The 21,513-nt window shown below is 39.0% G+C and overlaps 3 protein-coding genes across 8 annotated transcripts in view; 1 reads left to right on the plus strand and 2 right to left on the minus strand.

Moving 5' to 3' along the window:
- The window catches only part of phactr3a (phosphatase and actin regulator 3a), a 29,676-nt gene extending 24,109 nt beyond the window's left edge, over positions 1-5,567 (minus strand). The window contains exon 1 of one of the 2 annotated variants that reach the window (XM_037976978.1): positions 5,229-5,567. In XM_037976978.1, the coding sequence (XP_037832906.1) occupies positions 5,229-5,331 (103 nt within the window). In that variant the 5' untranslated portion in view covers positions 5,332-5,567. The remainder of the gene's footprint in view (positions 1-5,228) is intronic. The other variant, XM_017417889.3, reaches the window with a different exon arrangement.
- Positions 5,568-6,716: 1,149 nt separating this feature from the next.
- On the plus strand, positions 6,717-13,452 carry pigt (phosphatidylinositol glycan anchor biosynthesis, class T). The gene is made up of 11 exons (XM_017417573.3): positions 6,717-7,140; positions 8,221-8,398; positions 8,769-8,896; positions 9,164-9,264; positions 9,374-9,548; positions 9,636-9,733; positions 9,817-9,973; positions 10,249-10,449; positions 11,331-11,496; positions 11,649-11,732; positions 11,839-13,452. Exons 1-11 carry the CDS (start codon positions 6,750-6,752, stop codon positions 12,086-12,088), a joined length of 1,929 nt encoding a protein of 642 aa, XP_017273062.1. The 5' UTR covers positions 6,717-6,749; the 3' UTR covers positions 12,089-13,452.
- Positions 13,453-15,064: 1,612 nt separating this feature from the next.
- Positions 15,065-18,738, minus strand: LOC108236713 (WAP four-disulfide core domain protein 5-like). 5 transcript variants are annotated; one of them, XM_017417579.3, is made up of 5 exons: positions 18,535-18,738; positions 18,303-18,428; positions 15,816-15,839; positions 15,392-15,520; positions 15,065-15,293 (listed from the first exon to the last, which is right to left on the minus strand). In XM_017417579.3, the coding sequence occupies exons 1-5, from the start codon at positions 18,617-18,619 to the stop codon at positions 15,142-15,144; spliced, it is 516 nt and encodes a 171-aa protein (XP_017273068.1). In that variant the 5' UTR covers positions 18,620-18,738; the 3' UTR covers positions 15,065-15,141. The 5 variants fall into 5 exon arrangements, with proteins under 5 accessions (XP_017273068.1, XP_017273066.1, XP_017273067.1 ...); XM_017417577.3 differs by having other exon boundaries at positions 15,690-15,839; positions 18,535-18,737; XM_017417578.3 differs by having other exon boundaries at positions 15,816-15,842; positions 18,535-18,737.
- Positions 18,739-21,513: the final 2,775 nt, after the last annotated feature.

Consider the following 21,513-nt stretch of genomic DNA (forward strand, 5'->3'; position numbering starts at 1 on the left):
TTACCCACGTAAGAGCCCAAAGCAGTTCATTAAGAAGGTGGAAATGATCCCGTAAGATTGACAATTACAATTTCTCTGACACATCTTCGACTACCAAGAAGATTACCTACCATAAGACTCTATGTGGCTGAGTATATTGGCTCCTGTGGGGACCTCGCACATCATGGAGGACAGAATGAAGGGCTCACCAGAGGCTACTACTGTAGTTACAATAGAGCCTGATTTACATTTATCTTAATGTTGACTGTGAAGGACTCCAGCGTGAATTACAGTTTCATTAAAAACTATGAAAAACAAATTAGACCTGGTTTCATCTAGCAGCAGATTATTTTCCTTAGGACCAAATCTGTTCATAAAATATTCTTACTGTCCATTCAGATCCTTAGGATTGTTTGTATTTGTTATCCAAATGTACATGTAGTACTTTGATTCAGTCTTATGTGTTTAAGTGTCTTCCTGAAAGGCTTGCGTCACAAAACTAACTGGCCAATTAAGGGCAAATTTCTTTATCTATAAAGTGCATGAGTTAACTGAATCCTCTACTTTACTACAATGAGTAGGCGCTTTCTTTTATAATACTGATGCTTGGCCTGCACAAAAAGAGGGGGATGCTATATTGAGGATTTTACAGACTTAAAATGTAAGCGTGGGATTCTTTTATGCTTCCTCATGTCTTTGTACTTTTTCAGACAGAAAAAAAAAAGCCTCACTTATCAGTCAGCGCTGCTCTCTCTGCAACGTTATCCACTTAACAACTGTGATTCATAGCTGAATTCAGTAAAATAACACCTTTTTTTCTGGACCAGTGCTTTCCAAACTTTTCATCTTCCGACCCACAAAGTAACAGAGGCAGAGGCTTGTGACCTAGACTAATAAGTCACTTTTAAAAGAGGGCATAATAATGGCAAACAACGACAACAACAGCTTCAATAACCATTGTAGCCATTTTTTAATCAATATCTGATCCTATTATCTCTTGTAACAACTGCAGTGATATATGCTATTGGCAATCATCCTTAATGTGATTTCTTGAGATCACCTCAGTACTCAGTCCCACTTGATGTTTTATGAGTGACTCCAGCTTTTAGAATCACTCCGTTAAATTCTTGAGGATATTTAAAGTCATTGTGAGAAACTGTTCATTAACAGACAGATACAGTACGGGATCCCAGTGAAAACATATGGCAAAGAGGGGATAAAGTCCAGGTATTTGTAAAATAACAGATTTATTAATATTAGGAAGACAAACCTCCTACTACCTGTAAATCTGTTTGATACCATAAACATGAAGCTACCTTTGGACTGAATCTCTCTAAGTGTAAAACTTAATTCATCAACTCCTGATATCAGTAAAGTCTACGGATCCCACCAAGGGCCATCGGGGTGAAATAAAAACAAAGGTTGTAAAATCTGTCCTCTAAGATTAGTAAACTGAACACATAGATTTGCACTAACATTGGTCTCCATGTTGTGTGTGTTGAGTCTTGTTTTTTGGTGTGGAGTTGAGGTTGTAGATATAAATGGGCACACACACGTAAATACAACACCAAAAGGGTTTAGAGATCGTCTAGAAATTGCAACATCTGCCTAAAATCTTCAATAACATCAATAATATTGTTTTTAATGGTACTAAAATCACATCAGACATTTATGAGTCAGTTATTTATGTCTCTTGTAAATGATGTGAGGTTTGTAGTTTCACTGAATTGTTTAGAAATTAATAATCCTGAAAAAAGGAATTAATCAAATTTTTCCACTTTACTGAACCCAAACAGACTGCTGGGGATAGGCACCAGCTCCCTGCGACCCGGAATGGAGAAGCGGGTAAAGAAAATGGATGGATGGATGGATGGATGAACCCAAACAGTGATTTTTAGCTCGTCCTCAAACAGACGTCTGTGGGCAAACTTAAGGCGTGTTAAGCAGAAGAAACAAGTATTTATTATTATTTCCTACCTTTGTTTTTATTTCAACACCTGGCACCAAGTGAGCTCCATAAAAAAACACACAATTTGGTGCAATTATCCACTAATTTGAGCATTTATTTATTTACCCTTGTCCACAACAGTGACATTACCTAAATGTCTTACTTTAAGGGGAGTAAGAAAGTCTTTACCTGCTTGTCAGTGTCATCAAGTTGGTCTTACAAAGCTTGGTCAAAAAATATAATTTTTATGTATAGAAAATTGTTGCTTATAGTTGTTTATTTAATTAAGTATCTCTGTTGACTAAGAGGTATCACTTTTTCATTTTAACTTTTTCTGTTTTACCTGAAAATAGGCATTTGAACGTCTTTAAACCAGATTCTGAGCATATCAAAAGACATAGCAGAGACTGGCTGTGTAGAGAAAATGTCTGTCTGAAGCAACACATTCTAATCTAAAACAGAATTTTAAATCAGTGCTGCATAAAGAATTCCTGTGGCAGTACTTCTGTTTTGCATACATTATTATTTCAACATCTTAAACAAAAATCTTGCCAAATGGGGAGCGCATTATATAAGGCCCCGCTAACTCTGAAATTTCCCATGTTTACTCACCAAGGCTGGAGTGTAAGAAAGGAACTATGCGCAATAATTTGCTCTAGTTTGGGGTGAACCAATATCAGCCTTGACACATCTTGTTGGTAATTATTGTACCTGCAATCCTCTGGGATTCTTTTGTCAGATCTGAGCAGATTATCCCGATATCAACGCCACCAAAGGCGGAAGATGAGGTCTATAAAACATTTATCAGAGGGTGTCGGGTATAGGTTAGAAACTGTCTAACAATGTGTCAAGATTTTGCATATCCATGAGCTCTGGGAAGCAGTCCTACCACTTATCGTCCTCCTCTGTGGGGGAGGACAAGTGCAAAGTGATAAATCCATTAGTAGCTTTTTTTTTTACCATGTGGGATTTTTCACCAAAGTCGTAATTGCTAATTTACATCTTAAGCTCATTAATTAAAAATAATAAACTGGGTAATGAACTAATTTAATTGTATTTCTTCAGAAGAATATTGTTTTTGCCAGCTTTGGAACCTTTTTTGATTAAATGTATTTGGGTTTAAAACTAGAGGTATTAATCTGAAAACTCACTTTTGAACAGAAAAAAAACTATAGGTGAGTTTAATATGATGTAGTAAGTAGTCTTTTTGTCCCGATAAGTGACAAATTAAACTTTTCCCACATTTCTAGCTGCTGAGTATTTTTATCTATGTGTGCAGCTTCCTGTTGGACAGGTGAGTCAGTTCATGGAACAAAACTACAAAAGCAGACGTCCCTGGACAGGCTTCTTGTCTGCAAAGCTTCAAGGTGTCCTCTCCACACCATTACCTTGGTCCACACTCTGCAATGACTAAGTGAAGCTTTGAGTGAAAGTGACATTTTATTAGCAGGGAAATCCAAGAGGCGGTTGGCTAAATGAACTGAGTAAACAAGTTATTATACTGCTGTGCTTATAAGTTTGAGGTAAATCTGCAATTCAAAGAGAGTTGGAACAATCCAAAATGTCACTGTCAGTAATTAATAAAAGGTATTATTGGAAACAAGAGTATGTCAAATGTTGATTATCATATTTTTAAGGGAACATCGCTGTGATTCTCTGAGATGCTCAGCTGTTACTGTTGTCTCCATTGACTTTTCTCGACTGTGTTGAGTCAGTGGATGAATACAGTGTCAGCTTCTGCAGCTGCATAAGCCACTGTACTGGCAGAAAAAAGGGCTCTCTTTGCCAAAGGATTACTTTGGCAAAGACTGGTGCCCCAGACACTGGTGCAGTAATGATCTACAGAGAGAAGGGATGGGCAGCGCTATGTGTACTTTGGGTCACCAGACACTAACATTGTCTTTGCTGTTCGTTCCGTCTTTCATTTGCATGGTCTGCACACGACAGAACTGCTCTTGCACAAACTGCTCCGTCAGAGGTTGGTTTTCAGCGTTCGCTCTCCTCGCTTGCACGGCGGATCTGCCAAACTGCTGTGCTGTTTGTTCAGGTGTGTCAAGGACCCCGGTGTGACATCATCACATTCACCTATGTGTGAATTAAACCATCCTTGGGAGGGCTGAATTCAACAAGACCCCATTAAAAAACGTGCCATGTGGCCAGCTGATGAGTGCAGGCAGGTGCAGATAAACGTGTCTCATTAGTGATGAGTTGAAAGGTGAGCTGCGTTGCTTTTTCTTTTTTCCTTTTTTTTTTTTTTTTTTCTGAATCATTCACTCAAGCATTCTTCATGTGTGTAAAACTCACCATGTGTGGGAGGAGGCAATGAGTCTTTCCAAGCCCACACAGTATGATCATAAATAGCCTCCACTTACGTAAAAATCAATCCATGCATGTTCACTAGATAGACAAATTAAAAAGGTAGAAGCTTACAGAAAATGTCATAGAGTAATGTAGACCACAAATGCTTTCTGGTGTTCTGCTGTGACTAAAAGATCCTTTCATTATCACAAGTCATTTAAGAGGATGACTAACAGGCCAGAGAGAGAGAGAGAGAGACAAAATAAGGGCTCCATATTGGATGCAACACCTGCAGAATATCATGAAATATGCTCTTCAGAGGCTATGCTAAATTGGGGATATCTCCACCTATAGCCTCCATCACGTGGTCTGCCCGGCATTGATCACATCCAGCCATCGGTTCAGTATGAAGAGGGGGGAGGGGGGAGGGGGGTGTCAGCGCTGTCAATATGCAGGGATGGAGCTTTAAGCATCCCACCATAACATGTGCATGACCCCTTTTTAAATGCAACATATTAAAACCCAAAGCCCCTCCCCACCCCCGTTCTGTAATGATGGGGGCAGTGTAGCACAGGCTCAGATAAATACACATGCATGCGGATTTTTGTGATGCTAGACGCTGTCTGCACGGAGGGTGGCTGCAAACGCAAATCGGTGCATAAAGCACAAAGTTGCACACGTCGGTATCACCGTAAAACGTCCCCAAACGAAATCCCACGTCAGGCCGTGGAGCTACAGGCGTCTTTCTAATATCCGGCAGGGCATGCGGCCATTCATAGACGGCAATATGGCACATTAATTTTCAATTTGCGGCGCCGCGACTCAGCGTTGCACTCAATATTCGACACCCAGCGTCGGAAGCGTATGCGCTAATTGTCTCTCTGAGCGATGCAAGCATCCCTCCAACGTCAAAGAAGCGGCAGCATGAAAACAGTAAAACATGTGGAGCCTGCAAATATATGTGTGTGAAAATAAAAAGATAACGCCATGATGTCCATCCTACCTGTGCCGTGAGCCAATTCAATGCCCGGCTCGGTGAGTATGTTCGGGTCACTTTGAGATCTGCCTCGCTGCAGACAGCCGTCTAGTCCATCCGATGTAGCCATGGAGAGGCAGCGCAGGAATCCTGAATCAAATATTTAAAACCCCAAACCGGAGGCGAGCAAGGTCAGGAGGAAAGCAGCGCGCGCGAGGCTGGATTTAATTCGCTCTGACAACAGCCGCTTTGAGCATCTACCAGGGAGCCATGGCTGAGCGCGCGCGCGTGCGTTTGTGTGTGTGTGTGTGTGTGCGCGCGCGCGTGTAACTGTGTCTGGGCTGTGTGCGGCGACGTGTGGATATGGGAGGGGTGAGATGCCCCCCGATGGTACCAACGGGTTGATGATGATGATGATGATGATGATGATGATGATGATGATGATGATGATGGTGGTGGTGATGCCCATCCCCGTTCAGCCAGCGACACAATCAAACCTTCCCCTCCACCATGCATGGGTCAACACACAGACACCCACATCTGACAAGCTCATTTGCATTTTTTTTTCACTTGGGAACTTATAAACACATTTTTTATTTGTAAAATAATTTCTTAAATGCCTGAAAATGTCTTGTTCCGGAGGAAAACAGAAAAAAAGCAAGAGGGAGGCAGGTAATATGAACTCAGTTTAAACCAGAACTATTACCAATCTTCTGTTTTTAAGATCTGGAACAATTTAGCAACTGTAAAAACAAGCTCTATGATTTTAGAGTTTTCAATTTTAAAATAAATCAATAGCTAAAGCTAAGGAGAATATGTCAACTCTAACATACAGGGTATTGATGCTTTTCTTCCCCTCTTATTTGTGTAGTATTTGCATTGTGTTTATGTGTGTATTTTTATTTTTGCTACATTGTTAGTCCTGCTGTTTACTTTAGAGCATTAGACTTTTAGATCAGTAGTTTTAGCTTCCTTAAAATTCTAACCAGAGACAAGAACTGCAAACAGACCACTGGACAGAAGGCACTGGTGCAACAACGATGTTTGGTATCTAATATTGTTTTGTATTGTTTGTGACCAAATAAAACTGAACTTAATCAGATAAGTCAGGGTCAATACCCTGTTGGTCGCAGACAGCTGAGCTAATGTCCCATACGGTCAAGGTGCTAAAATAGATTTTAAAGATCCATTTTCAAATCTATTGAAATGCCTGAACAGACACAAACATGGGTCTGATGCTGATGGGCATAGTAAAAATCACTCTCATTGATTCGAATATTATAATAATTATTAGTAGTAGTTGTAGTAGTAGTAGTAGTAGTAGTAGTAGTAGTAGTAGTAGTAGTAGTAGTAGTCAAATAAAAAAAATCTGATATTTTAGAATGTTATACAACAAACAACAGAATATTGTAAAAACATGAACACAGCAATAAGGCAGCAGGTTCATGAGTGAGTCACGTGACTTCCCACAGGCTCTGTCTATTGGCTGGCTCTTACACGTGACGCTAGAAGGCGGAAGTTAGCTGTCGCTTTCGTAAAATAAAAAAAATGGCAGCTCACAGGTGCAGCTACCTAGCCTGGCTGGTTTTTATCTTTAGTTTGTCGGGGATTTTAGTCGCAGACGGTCAAGAAACCACCCTCTCCGGTGACCACCTCGTCAGTGCGGTGGAGAATCCACAAACAGACGCCGAAACCGAGAAGCGAGCGGCGGAGGAGCCCGCGGTAGAGGAGAGGCGATGGGAAGCGACTCGGGCGGCAGATGCTGCAGAAGAAAACCAGGAATTTCCTGCTTCTGTCGCTACGGTGTTAAGTTCAACTCCACAGCTTAAAGATGATTTTCAGGAGGAGCTGGTTATCAGACCCCTGCACTCAGGGGACATTTACGCCAGCTTCCATTTCCGTACCCTGTGGGAAACAGATTTTATGAAAGGAAACAAAGGTATTTTACTGATAAACATGTCTGTCTGACTGTGTGTGATGGTTCTTTTTAAGATGGAAACAGCTGAGTTATACCTTTATTTTTAAATCACTAAAAATACTCCTGTTACTGGCCCTAAAGCCATTCAGTATGGACTGAAGCAAAACTGGAAAAAGCATAAATCGTTGTTATAAATTATGAAATGTCTTCCATTTCCAACTTGAAATGATCACACCCTTTCAAAAACCCTCATCTGTGTAGTGAGGAGGATGGAGAAATGTGCTTGACAAGAATAACTTTACATTACTAAAGTTTCTGTTATTCCTGAGAAGGGTATTTGGGTTTAAAAGTATCTCTATCAGAAAACACTGAATGCACTTAAACAATAGTGTTAAAACAGTATAGTGTTCTGCATGTACTGCTGCAGTGCGCCTCTTCAGTAAGAAACTTTGGATAATGCCATTTATCAGTGATCTTATTCATATGCTAGAAAAACATCAAACTACTAAACAGTTTTTTTAATTCATCCTTTCCAAACTTCTTTAAAATTTGTTGCTAATCCAAAGGAAGATTGTTCCTGTAGGTTTCTCTGCTGATCTTTGTGCTACTTTACACTTGCATATTTTTTGTTTATATCATGCAAAGTCAACTGTTCTGGCCATATTTTCTGCATCATATTTCACCTCCTCGTAGCTCTAAAACTCTCCACAACACTCAGCTCTGAGAACTACAAGTTTATCTTATATAATTCACTGCATGTTCTCCTCAAAATCTGTTCATGTTCAAGTTGAATAAAGTCTTTAGTCAAGATAAGCTTATATGTCTTTAAAACAATACAGTTTGAGTTTGAACCGTTTGTTGTCTTTGGGCAAAACTCATTTAAATATAGAGTTTAAATTATTTGTAGATCATAGTATTTTGTGTTTTATTTCTTATGCCACTTTTGTCCCTAATGACTACTGTTAAAATAAATTTATTTGAAAAATAATCTCTTTGTACAATATGGACCATACATTTCTCACACACCAGGATTTTATTTGTTCAATGAAGTAGTCACTAACTGTGTTGCTACTTTATTTTATTTATTTATTTTTTTTTCAGTGTCCCACTATCGGCTGTTTCCCAAATCTCTGGGTCAGGTCATCTCCAAGTTCTCTGTGCGAGAGCTGCACATCTCCTTCACTCAAGGCTACTGGAGGACCATGCAGTGGGGGCAGCCGTATCTGCCGTCCCCTCCGGGAGCCGAACTCTGGGTCTGGTTTCAGGACACTGTGACCGAGTGAGTACAGCCCTCTGCTGGCTGTAGAGCATTAGAGATGCTATAACTGAGCCAGATTTCTGGATTCAAAGGAAAACGATTCCCATAAAGGAAGTTCTAATTCACATTATGTTTCTTGTTTTTCTGGTCAGACATTAAACTGCATTTGTTGAATGTCAGAGGGCTTGTCAGGTAGCTAAAATCAGAATATTTAATTCCTGCATTCATTAAATTGAAATGACAGGTTGCTTTATGATGGAAAACACTTCTAGAAAATTCAGACAACTAGGTTTTAATTTTTGAATCTAGTTGACTTTTATCATTTTGCTACCTTGTATTGTGTCTGTCAGTCATTTAAACTCCTTTCTTCTGTTCCTCCACCTGTTTTCAGTGTGGATGCCACATGGAAGGAGCTGACCAATGTTTTGTCAGGCATCTTCTGTGCTTCACTGAACTTCATTGACTCCACCAACACCGTTCAGCCCAGCGCCTCCTTCAAACCACTGGGGATAGCCAACGGTACCGTAAGACGTCTTCAGTCTCACCAGTGATGTGCTCAGCCATCCTAAACAATTCTTTTTTCACGTCATACCAGCACATTCAATCGGAGCTTACATTTTGTTTTTATACTCGTTGCTTTTGTTTTGCTTGTTTTTTTTTCTGTTTTATTACACATTTAGGATGGCTTAATAAGAGACAAACTGGGTATTAAAGAAATCCAGGGCAGCCTTCTGTCCAGGATGCACTTTTATGCACTGATTTCTGTTTTCCGTGTTGAAATTGAAGTGACAGACCATCGCTTCCTTCGCTATGCCACCCTCCCACGGGAAATTGTCTGCACTGAGAATTTGACACCCTGGAAGAAACTGTTGCCATGTGGCTCCAAGGTAAATTTCTTTATGTGTGTTCGTCTCAGCCATCTGTGTTTCTTTTTTTTTTGTGTTATACCTGCCAACATTATTTTTATTTGTCTGTGTTACCATTGTGAATTTACAGGCTGGTCTCGCTGTGCTGCTGAAGTCGGAGAAGCTCTTCCACAGCAGTTTTCATTCTCAGGCAGTGCACATTAGACCAATGTGTCAGGACTCTCAGTGCAAAACCCCGTCCTGGGAGCTGAGACAGACACTGAATGTTGTCTTTGACCTGCACACCTCTGGACAGGGCAAACAAGGTTGGATAAAAAAGTCAACATTTGAGTTTAAGAACCCTCCTAAGCCTTAGAGCCTTCTCAGATTCAATCTGCGTGTTTTTTCTTTAGAGTGGTCTTTGTTCAAGATGTTCTCTCGGACCCTGACGGAAGCCTGTCCACTGGCCTCCTCCAGTAAAATATACATCGACATCACAGACAACCCTCAGGTTGGAGTTTTACTAGTTAAATATAAAGATGGAAAAAGTTCTGCAGCAGTTTTGCGTTGAACGAAGCTGACTTTATGTTGCAGGAGGAGCAGTTTGAGCTCATCCCAGCCACTCCGCTGCTGAGGCAGGCCGTGGTGCTGGGGGACAGACGGACCTTCTCTGTTTACGATCTGACCCAGCAGGTCACCTTCGGGACTGTTCGCTCCCTCAACCTGCTGATCCGCTGGAAGTCCACTGAGGGTGAGTGACAAGAGCGGAGGCTGGCTCACCTTTGTGAGATCCATTGTTGTTGTTTATACGACCCAACAAGAAGGGCTTCCAAAAAGGCGTCAGTATGTAGTTTTGAGCTTGTAGCTATTCACCTGTTCTCAATCAAGAGAAGAGAAACAGATGGAAGTTCTGCGATGTTACATAGTGACGTTCCTCCTTCATTCACTAAAGTTTGCTCATTACTGTTTTTCATGTCATTTTTCCACATCAATCATTAAAACGAGTCTCTGATTTCCCGCCCGCAGGTCATATGCTCCGCCCCTTGCTCCATGCCGAGCGTTACGTTGCTGGGTACGGGCTGCAGACGGGAGAGATTCACACCTTAATGTACAACAATCACCCCTTCAGGTCTTTCTCTGTGCTGCTGCTGGACTCGGTACCTTGGTATCTCCGTCTTTACATCCACACGCTCACCGTCACCAGCAAAGGAAAAGACAACAAGCCCAGTAAGTTGTTTTTTCTTTTTTTTATAACATTATTTTAGTAGCTGCATGTGAGAACATAAATCTCTAAGCTTTGTAAAGTGATATTGTGTGGATTTAACAGCACAAGGACTTTGACTTCATGTCCCAAGTAAACCAGCCAGACTGATACAGGTATTGTCATGTGCTGGGATGTTGGCTGAATTGGCGATTTTTTTCCAAAGAGTGTCGAGTATACGTAACACACCGCAGCATATTTTTTTGTATGCACATAAAATATATATTACCAAACTATTTTTTTTTTCACATTTCTAAAACAAAATCAGAAACATTTCTGCTTTTGATTCAAACTTCTTTCTACAACTTTAGAGACAAGGCATTTCCTGTTATAAGATAATGCTGTTTTATTTTTTTTTAAATTGGTCTTGTTTTAAATATTTACCTGAAGTGAAACAACAAATGTTGATCATTACGCTTGTATTTGATATTAATCTCATGGCAACTAGTTTCCATGTTTTTGTTACTGTATATTATTTGTTTTCTCATATATTCTTAGAACATTTGTAAAGCTCAGCCCTAAAAAGACAGAAAATTTTAAAATCTTCTTGAGTTGGGATTCATACTTTTAACTGTCCGGTGTGTGACCAGATATCCAACAGAAGTTATTGTTTATTTTAGTATTTATATTTTTCCGCAGCTGCATTGTTTTTCCACCAGGAGGAGCCCACGCGTCACAGTTTCTGTTAGGTTGTGGTGGAAGATCTACTCTGTGTTTTATTGTTGCCTGTGTTTTGTTCAAACTTTGTGATAATAGTTTCATTTTATTCTAAGCTGGTAGAACAATGACTTGTTCAGCCGTGAGCATAATGTATACATTGTTGCTCAAGTGTCTCCTCTTCTGCCAGGTTACATCCACTACCAGCCGTCCAAGGACCGCATACGGCCCCACCTGCTGGAGATGCTGGTCCAGCTTCCCCCACACTCCGTTACTGAGGTTACGGTGCAGTTTGAGAGGGCTCTGCTGAAGTGGACCGAGTACACCCCTGACCCCAACCACGGCTTCTACGTCGGGTACGCCCAGGCTTGCTCTCACCTCATTTGAATTTTTATCTTTTAGGTGATGCATGGACACGTGGTTCTGATGTGCAGGAAATTGTTAAATAAAAAAAAAAAATTTCCTTTTAAACTTTCAAACTATAGAAATCTGTGTTCTTGATATTTAGGTCTTCAGTTATAAGTGCTCTTGTTCCGAGCACCGTCGCCATGGATACAAACAACACTCAGGAGCGAACACTCTTCAGCAGCTTGTGAGTACAGACCCGTGTCTGGGTTTTCTGAAAGGAAAATCATTTTGATGTCTGAATTTCATGTATTTCTAGTCTGTAAAATTAAAGTTGCGCTATCTTCCCCCAGCTTTCCCTGCAAAGAGGAGTCCAGCTACTTTGTGCGTGTCTACACCGAACCTCTGTTGGTCAACCTGCCAACTCCAGACTTCAGCATGCCTTACAACGTCATCTGCCTGACCTGCACCGTTGTGGCCGTGGGCTACGGCTCCCTTTACAACCTGCTGACCCGAAGCTTCCAGGTAGAAGAGCCCAACCCTGGACTGGCCAAGCGGATAGCCAACATCATCCGCAAGATGAGGGGCGTGCCGCCGCTCTGAGGCTGCAAAACGGAGCTCACTGTGTGACCTTTCATCAGTGGGCTCTTTAGAAATAACAAAAACATTCGATGATCAGAGAAAAACTGAGTGAAGCACTGTTATGGATGTAGCTAAATAAGTCTACTTGAAGCTTTCTTTTTCATGAATTGGAAAAGGAAAATTGATTTTATTCGTTCTAAATGTTTTAAAGTAATTTTTTTCTGACAAACAAAGTAGACATTAGCTCTCGAATGGGAAAAATAAGAAATGTATTTATAATTTATAGTGAATTTCAGTGTTTTCTGTATGTCTGAAACAACACCTTTCATACACTCAACAAAGTTTGCCATCACTGTAAGAAACACAATAAGTTTGTCTGTTTTCTGAAAAAAATTAACTCTTAAACAGCAGCCCAAATATCAGAGTTTTAACAGAAATTGACTACCTTTGGACTCGTAACGTGTCTTTGACCTGATGTTTGCCGTCTCCCATCCAGGAGAGATAAGATAAACTGATACATTCAGTCACAGTGACTTTGTCAGAATGACCTTTTTTTTTTTGGTTGTTAATGCAGTCGTGATTCTGAAATTCAGTTTCTAACAGACAATTGTTTGGTTTACCAAAAAAAAAGAAAAATCAAACATTTTTCAGCAGGTTCCTGATGATTTTTATTATCTGGCATGAATTCTGTGAGTTTTAAGATGGAAATAAAGAAGGCAGTCCCACAAAAAAAAGAGGCCAAACGAAACATTCATTCAATCATTCTTCTTATAAATCTTTTTTTTTTTTTTTTTTAAGAAAACTGATCTCTTTTTTACTGTTTTTTGATTAATGTAACTCTCAGTATTTCTATAATTGTCTGTCAAGTTGAACTCTGAAGCCATCCTCTCAGTTTAAAGCAGTCACTTGTAGTGTCTTAGAGGAACATTATTTTACACTCAAACCAACATTTATTTATTTTTTTCTCAAAATGTAATGTCTGTATGATTTTAGCAAAGTCAAAAGGTTAGCAGCACATGAATGTTTTTGAGACAGTTTGTGTAACAATAATGTAGTTTTTTATTAAATTAGCATTTAATTTAGCCATATTAGTGAGAGTCTTTTGCAATAATTTGTTTTTTTTTATGAAGAGAGATTTGTTGGTGTGAGAACCATGTCTAGAAGAATCATCTGGTTACCGAACTTGTCAGTTTTCGTCTTGGCAGGTGACCGTTCAATTTGAAACTCAAAAATCTGGTTCTACCCGTCTGTGAACAGAACATGATTCAGCTCAAACATGCTGAGTGAAAAAGTCCCGTAGTTAGCTGTTTGCAATGTTTGAAAAGTGTTTAAAAATAAAGTCAGAGAGAGCACAAGATGCTCCTAAAAAGAAACAGTTTTCTTCAGAGGTATGCCAGTTCATTTTACTGCTCAGTACATTAGGATGAAGACTGCCATTTAAGTGCAGCTACATTTTTTTAAATTTTTTTGAGCATGTTGTTGTAGATTAGGGCTCACCAGAATGTTGGACTGAGGTCCACATCTGGACCCAAATCGGTTGTTAGATTTCAGTAGATTGAAATTGTTATTTTTTAAATATATACTTTCATTTATACTCGTACACAATTCTCTTTATTTACACTAATTCATTTTAGGGGTCACAGCTTTTCTAGCATTTATAGTATTGATTTTATTGGGTGCTACTTTTCTATAATTTAAAGTAATTCCCATGCCTGGCCTTGCAGTTTCTCTCTCTGCTTTTGCTTCTTTCTGCCAGTTCATGGAGAGCTGCAGGCCTGACAAATAATATGGTGAGGAAAGAAAACTAGCATGACTATCACTAAACTGCAGTCTGAGGAGCACAGAGGATGCTGGGTCCTTGTGTCTGCAGAGTTACTTCTGATAAGATATCTAATAACAATAGACACAACCAAATTGTCCACTGACTTTTCTTTTAAATCCATTTTTAAAAAGTCCATTTGGTAACACTACGGTGAAGTTCAAGTCATGTTATGACAACTAATTTCAAGGTGGAGCATTCTTTTCCATGTCTGATGATAACTATTGTGTTTTTTCTTAACTCTAACTCTTTTTTTGTTTTACATCAGAAGAGTCAGGTACATACAGTATGAAAATAAACTGACCTTTCAATCTGAAGACCTTCCTAAAATGCTTTAAATGACAGTAAAAATAACAAATGTAATGTTGTTTATGTTTTATTCTGTAACAAATGTAATTTTTGAATAACTCCAGTCATTTTGAGCCCTTTTACGATCAAAATTGCTTAATTTGCCAATTTCCTGGTCAAATAGAGCTCAGATCTGCGAGGAGAGAGTTGAAAGTCGTTCCCTGCCTCGCCTCAGAGATCACATCCATCCATCCATCCATTTTCTTTGCCTGCTTCTTCCAGCTGGTGCCTGTTTCTAGCAGTCGCTGGGTGAGAAGCACGGGTAGGTCACCAGTCCATTTGTCCAATTTGTGCTCTTACTCACACCTGGTGATCTAATTTACCAATTAACCTTCTAACCTTTTTTTGCGCAAACACTCAGGCGTTAAGCCAGGATGTATTAACCAGTATCTGTGCAACTAGGTTTTGTGGATATTTCTTGCTTTGCAAGATTGTGTTGTATAACCACCACACATATATCTCTAAAAGTGCTGCAGCTGGGACATAATGCTTTATTAGCCACACCCATACATTACTAAAATGTTCTGTTCAGATCGCTGTACTGTACAGCTAAAATAAACCAACTAAAAGACATTCATAGACTCCTGATCCTTTCACTGAGATTAATTAATGATAACATAAGAGATTTCCTCCATATAGGCTACCATGTGCTAAAATAAAATACAAAACTCGCGGTACACCTTTGTAGATTATTGTGAATGAGTTGTTAATGTGAGACATTCAGATTATTCTGTCAATAAAATGTAAAAATACCCAAAATACCTTTAAAAGGTAGTTAGATAAATTGGAATTCCAAAGAAAGGGTATTAAAGCAGAAACGCACACATAAGCAATGTAAGGACACTTTTATTCAAGATGTCTGTGTCAAAGAAACCAAAGAAGTTCACACTGCAATGTATGATGCAGCTCAGTTGATGTCTTTAGCAAAAAAGGGGTTTTCACAGGAACGACCACATTCATTTGGACAGCACTTCTTCTTCCCACTGCATTCACTATCATCACGGCAAAGATTAAGACATCGAGGGTTGTTCTGACGCCTCCCACAAAATCCTGGCTTCACTGAAACACCCCCAAAAAAAAAACATTCAGTCCATGCATATCGAGCAGCCATATGAGGAGAGTAAATGAGGATTTTTACCACCTTATTCATATCTCACCTGGTACTGGTGTCATACACTGATGTCCACACCCATTAGAGCAGCACAACTTTCCGTCTTGGCACTTGGATCCCTGGAAGCACTCTTCAATACATATCCCTATTCCTGGAGTTGGACACCCGAGAGGCACTGGGAGAAAAGAGAAAACAGTTTATGCAATCAGAGAAATCTGACTTTTGAGAGGAAAATATTTTTTACATGAAAACCAGCCTGAAAACAATTGTTCACATGTTTTTATTCACTTAAATATAATTACAAAATCTTTAATGGCTGCTTTGGAAAATATTGTGTCTTTTACATGGAAGAGGTGGGACACAGCCGGCTCCATGCCTGAACCCACAACATTTTTCGGCTCCAGGGCAGTCTCTGTCACAGCGACATGGTTTTAGTGGTGCGAAGGATTCAAAGTAGCTTGGACACTGACCTGGTTTATTCTGAGCCTTTTGAGCTGCTGAGAGAAAAAAGAGAAAATTTATGCAAAAATTTTAAATACAAAAATCTGACAAATGTGAGTTTTGAGAGGAGTCTGTTTTTATCACTCACTGCTGAAGTCAAAGGTGTAATAATGACTTTGCCCATATTTGTGTGTAAGTTTGTCTTTCTGTAGCTTTAGCAAAATATCTCATGAGCCACTATGGATTTTAATGAAACTTTCAGAACATTATCCATCCATCCATCCATCCATCCATCCATGCATCCATCCATCCATCCATCCATCCATCCATCCACCAATTATCCATCCATCCATCCATCCATCCATCCATCCATCCATCCATCCATCCATCCATCCATCCATCCATCCATCCATCCATCCATCCATCCATCCATCCATCCATTATCTGCTGCTTGTTCTGGAGTCGGGTCGTGGGGACAGCAGCTTGAGCAGGGAAGTCCAGACATTTCTTTCCACTGCCACCTCTTTCAGCTCTTCCAGGAAGATTCCAAGGCATTCCCAGGCCAGCCGAGAAACATAGCTTATCCAGTGTCTCCTGGGTCTTCCCTGGGGTCTCCTCCAAGTGGGACATGTCCAGAACACCTCCCTAGGGAGGCGTCCAGGGGGCATCCTGACCAGATGCTCGAACCACCTCTCGATGTGGAGGAGCAGTGGCTCTACTCTGAGTCCCTCCCAGATAACTAAACTTCTCACCCTTTCTCTTAGGGAGAGCCTAAGCATTCAATTCAATTGCATGTATCTGTGATCTCGTTTTTTCTGTCCCTACCCAAAGTTCATGACCGTAGGTGAGGGTATGCTTGTAGACTGACTGGTAAACAGAGAGTTTTGCTTTGCCGCTCAGCTTCCTCTTCCCCACAACGGACCAGTCAGAGTATGCAATACTGTGGAATCTGCACTGATCCATCTGTCGATTGCATGCACCAGTCTTCCCTCACTTGTGAACAACACCCCAAGATACTTAGACTCCTCCACTTGAGGCCTTAATCCAAACCCAAAGAGAGCAATCAACCCTTTTCCAGCTGAGGACCATGGCCTCAGCCCTGTTTGTTGTGATAAAATTATCTAAATCTAAAACTCTGAAATTGTTGTCCCTAGGTGTAAGTGAGAGAGTGAAAGGCTGTCAGTTTCATTTGTCTCTGTGTCCCTGTGATGGACTTGCAACCTGTCCAGGGTGTCCCCTGCCTCTCGTACAGTGATGGCTGGAGATGGGAACCAGCTCCCGGTGACCCGTAAAGGAGAAGTGGATAAAGAAAATGGATGAATGTTAGCATCAACCCTGTCTGTTGTGGTTAAATGATCGAAATGCCCTATCAAACACAAGAGTCAAAGTTTGGTAAAAACAGATTCTTGATTTCAGAATTTTCATTTTAAATCATTTCAGGACCTGTCAGATTTATATTGCGATCCTTCAAATGGTTTTAACTCATATTTATGCCAACACAAAGTGACTCTCTTGTCTAATAGCATTCATATTAATCAGCTGAGTCAGTAGGTGTTTCAGTGTCCTGACCGACAGTTTATTTCTGAAAGGCAGAAATAAACTGTCAGTTAACTGTCAGTAATTATATTCAGGCCCGTCAGCTTCTCTGAAGCAAAACACCTTTGTTGTTTGTTTACTTTTACTAAAAGAATGTCAGGGAGTTGTCTGAAACTGTTACACCAAAAGAATCTTTTAAATGAGGAAGCAAAGAATTTCTTAGTTGTTCTTCTGTCTGACATGAGACGAATACAGAAAAATCAAAAAGTTTGATTAGTTGTGCTCAGATATGTTCAGCAGCATTAAAGTTTTATTTTACTCAGATTTAAATCAACTAATTTAAATCTGCTTAATAAGGGTAGATAACACCCAAGGATCACATTTATTCATGGTAATTTTCTTATAATATAATGGACAAAATAAGCAGCCAAGTTTTATAACTGGGATGTTGAATGTATTACAAGATTATATCACAGATATGTGATTTATTTTGATTTGTTTAATCTATACACACTTTTTGTGTCCTGAGTTTTTGTTTTGCTTTAAATGGTGCTGTTATTTCTGAGATGCAACACAACAAAATAGAAATCAGATATTTGGCAAAATTCAACCAACAGAACTAATAAACCAACCTTTTTGATTTCACTCACCAATTATTAAAGATGAAATGTATTAAACTTCATCAAACAAATCCAGCGAGCGATGTGTTTACAACACACCACTTCTAGCTCTGGGTTGTAAAACTTCTTAAGTTTAGGAGATGTGAACAAACATTTTCTACTGAGGCTGAGATAAAAGCTGCTGTCAGTCAAGAAACATTCAGATTTAATTATCAGGCAACATCCAGGGAAAGAAAAAAAGCATTTCTTTTGTCAACTTGAAATAACATTGAGTACATTTTTGGCAAAACTTTAATTATTTAAAAGATATATCGAGATTTTTAACAGCTACAGTACTTTTGTAAAAATTGTGGCTCTTACGTAGAGTCGTAGGGGCGCAGACGGATCCATAATCAAACCTGCAGCATCTTTCGGTTCCAGGGCATTCGCTGTCATGGTCACATGGTGGGACTGGCAGGAGAGTATTAAAGGTTTCTGGACAGATCCCTGGTTTTAGAGAAGTGTTGGCTTACCATTAATGAGGGTTTCAAACAAACAAAAATCGCATTGAACATTGTGTTTATTGAACACATTAAAGAAAAAGCAAACTTACCACGTTTTGTCTGATCTGCATAAGAGAGCACAAACAGACAAGATGCTAAAAGCAGAGCAGCTATTATAGAACAGCTCGTCTTCATGTTGATTTCTCAAGGTCAGTCAGAAATGAGCTCCTGATCTCCTGTTTGGATAAATATCTGGTACATAAACTGTAGTCTGAGCAGCACAGCGGATGTTGGGTCCTTGTGTCTTCAGAGCTCTTTTTGAAAAGATTTATAGTCACAACAGACACACCCGAATAGTTCACCACCTTCTTTTTTTTTTGCTTACATTTTTGACAACTAATTGTGAAATTGTAGCAGTGGTGACTCTTGCTGCATTGTTTGCATGTTTCTTGGCTGTCTCAGCTACTTTGCTTCATTTTAGATCAGAAACATGAGCTATAAGCTTGTATTACTTTTTACCACACACAAATATAAGGACCATTGTCAACAACCCAAAGACCTTTCTAAAAGCTTCAAATGACACAAACTAACCATCATTTAAAGAACTGCTTATCTTCAGCAGTCATTGTGCCAAAGGAGGGGGACACCCTGAGCAGGTCACACGTCTACACAGGGACACAAAGAGACAAACAACTATTCACACTTAAGGATGATTGTTTTTGGTCTGTGGGAGGAATTTAAAGTACAAATAAATGAAACCCGGGACTGTTGCTACTTTCAAAATGTCAAAGTATCACCTTGATGTTGAACAACACCTTTAAGAAAGTACTCGATGGAAATATGGGGAACAAAGTTGAACTTTTATGTTTAGTACATCTTTAAAAAAAACCTGAACGTCTTGTTCTTATACATTTAAAAAGGTTGGAAAACCCATTCAGAAGATGATTTAAACTGTACAGATAAACCGAGAAAAACATTAGGAGAAAGTCAAGGAAATTCATGGTTTTGTGGATGAAAACTGTATTATATTACTGAGTTTGAAGAATGTTTGGTATTTGTAGTTCCTGATTTTTATATCATATCATTATGTTATCAGAAGGACATTTGTACACAAGGATTTGGATATCTCATGGTCGGGATAGTATGTTCCACCTAAATTAAGTTAAGTAACTATATGGGACAGTGAGGGTCACACCGACTGTCCACAAGCCCGTCTAGAAGCTGATTGGGTTATGAGCGTTACTGTGTACTGATCGTGGGCTGCAGAATGAATAAATATCTCCTGTTTTGTCGATAATGTTGTCAGAACGTCATCAGTCTTTCATACTGTGTATAAACTTGTGTCTGTCTCAAGCAATTTTAAAATAAATCACCACAAAAGACATTTCTGACTTGTTTAAATTCTTGAGTTTACCTTATTATTTCAGAAATTCCACCACAGTTTCAAACACCAATATCTGAGTCCTTGAGTGATATGTTTCCTGAATTACATTTTTCCTGTAAACCTTTGGCATTAATTGTTGGCGTCAACCCTGTCGTTGTGTTTGCAAAACATCTCACTTTCCACTGGACCAATTTTATGACTCTGAGCAACCACCACATCAATATTTAGCTCAATAACTGTAAACGTGACTGACTTTTACCCATTTTTGTGTTGGTTGATGTTTTTTGGTTATGACAACTGTCTTAAGTTTGGGTAACTCAGTGTTAATCAGTAGTAGATGTACATCCAATAAATACTTTCTGAGAGTTTCATTAAAATCCATTCAGTGGTTCATGAGACATTTTGACTGACAAAGACATACACACAATGGCAAAAATATTTTTGCTCCCATTTCAACGTTAGATGAAAAACTGGTTGAATTAGTCATGTTAACAAATGACAATTTGAACAAATCAGCTTATTTCTGAGAAGGAATCTCACCACTCAGCTGTGCATCACTTCACAAACCTGTCATCGAACAGAACCAGATGGTTTTTTCCCGCTCTGAGGTTGAGACATTTCCAAACAGTCATGTCCTCAGGTGAAGCCTCAGAGGGGGAATTTGTGGCAACAGACAAAACAAAAGGGAACTTGTTCTGGATGTTCTTTAGATTCAAATAAAACAATTGAGTCACAAGACAGTCATAACAATCTGTCACTGCAGAGTAGAAAATGTGTAACACAACAAAGGATGTTGGGTTGAAATATTCACCAGTTCAGGTGGAAAATTTGTGTTGCCCAATGTCTCTTTAAATGAGTACAAATAGTTGTGTTGTCATCTAAACCTGAAGTGCTAGTTAGGGTGAAACTAACAAGAATGAAGTTGATTATACTTTATATTTGTATGTTTTTTCATGGTTTAAATGTCTTAAAATCAGATGTAAATATATTTTTTTAGGAAATTCTACAAGAAAACAGTAAACAAAGAGCTGTTTGAATTAATCAATGCGTTTCATAAAGGTTTAAGATCGTGTTAAATTCTTTATATTATTTATTTATTGCACTTTGTAAAATTGTTATAAAAAGACGTATTGGTTATACCCAGGTTTTAATGTTCAAAAGTAAAAACTTGAGGCTTTTGGTGTTTCATTAGTGACTTTCATATTAAAAGTTAAAATGATTTGGACTCTTTGAAATAGATTATCATTGATTAAGATTACATATAACTGCACTGAATTGAGTTGGAATCAGTTGGAAAGCTTTACATTTAATCGGATTATACTTGATTGTATTAAACTGGATTTAAATTCAACAATTCATTAATGGAAATACAATTGAACAGAATCAGATTTCAATTCAATTGAGGAGAAAACTGCAGGACATTTGAATGACTTGAATTGAAATGGCTCATTTAAAACTTTGGATATTTTCAATCTAACTATATTGAACTATATTCAGATCATTTTAAAATGTTGAAATGTTCTGCACCTGGATCAAACTGGACCAGATTTGGACTGAACCCTTCATTTACCATTTTCTGACCAGCACCATTAGTTTGTTGTTGTTAATTCAAGCTATAACAATTTAATTAAACTACACTGAAAAACTGAATTCAAACAGTTAACGCAGCTGTTACTGAGATAAATGTTTGAAGTTAAAGTGTCTG

This window comes from Kryptolebias marmoratus, linkage group LG8, assembly GCF_001649575.2.
Source record: "Kryptolebias marmoratus isolate JLee-2015 linkage group LG8, ASM164957v2, whole genome shotgun sequence".
Classification (NCBI taxonomy): Eukaryota; Metazoa; Chordata; class Actinopteri; order Cyprinodontiformes; family Rivulidae; genus Kryptolebias; species Kryptolebias marmoratus.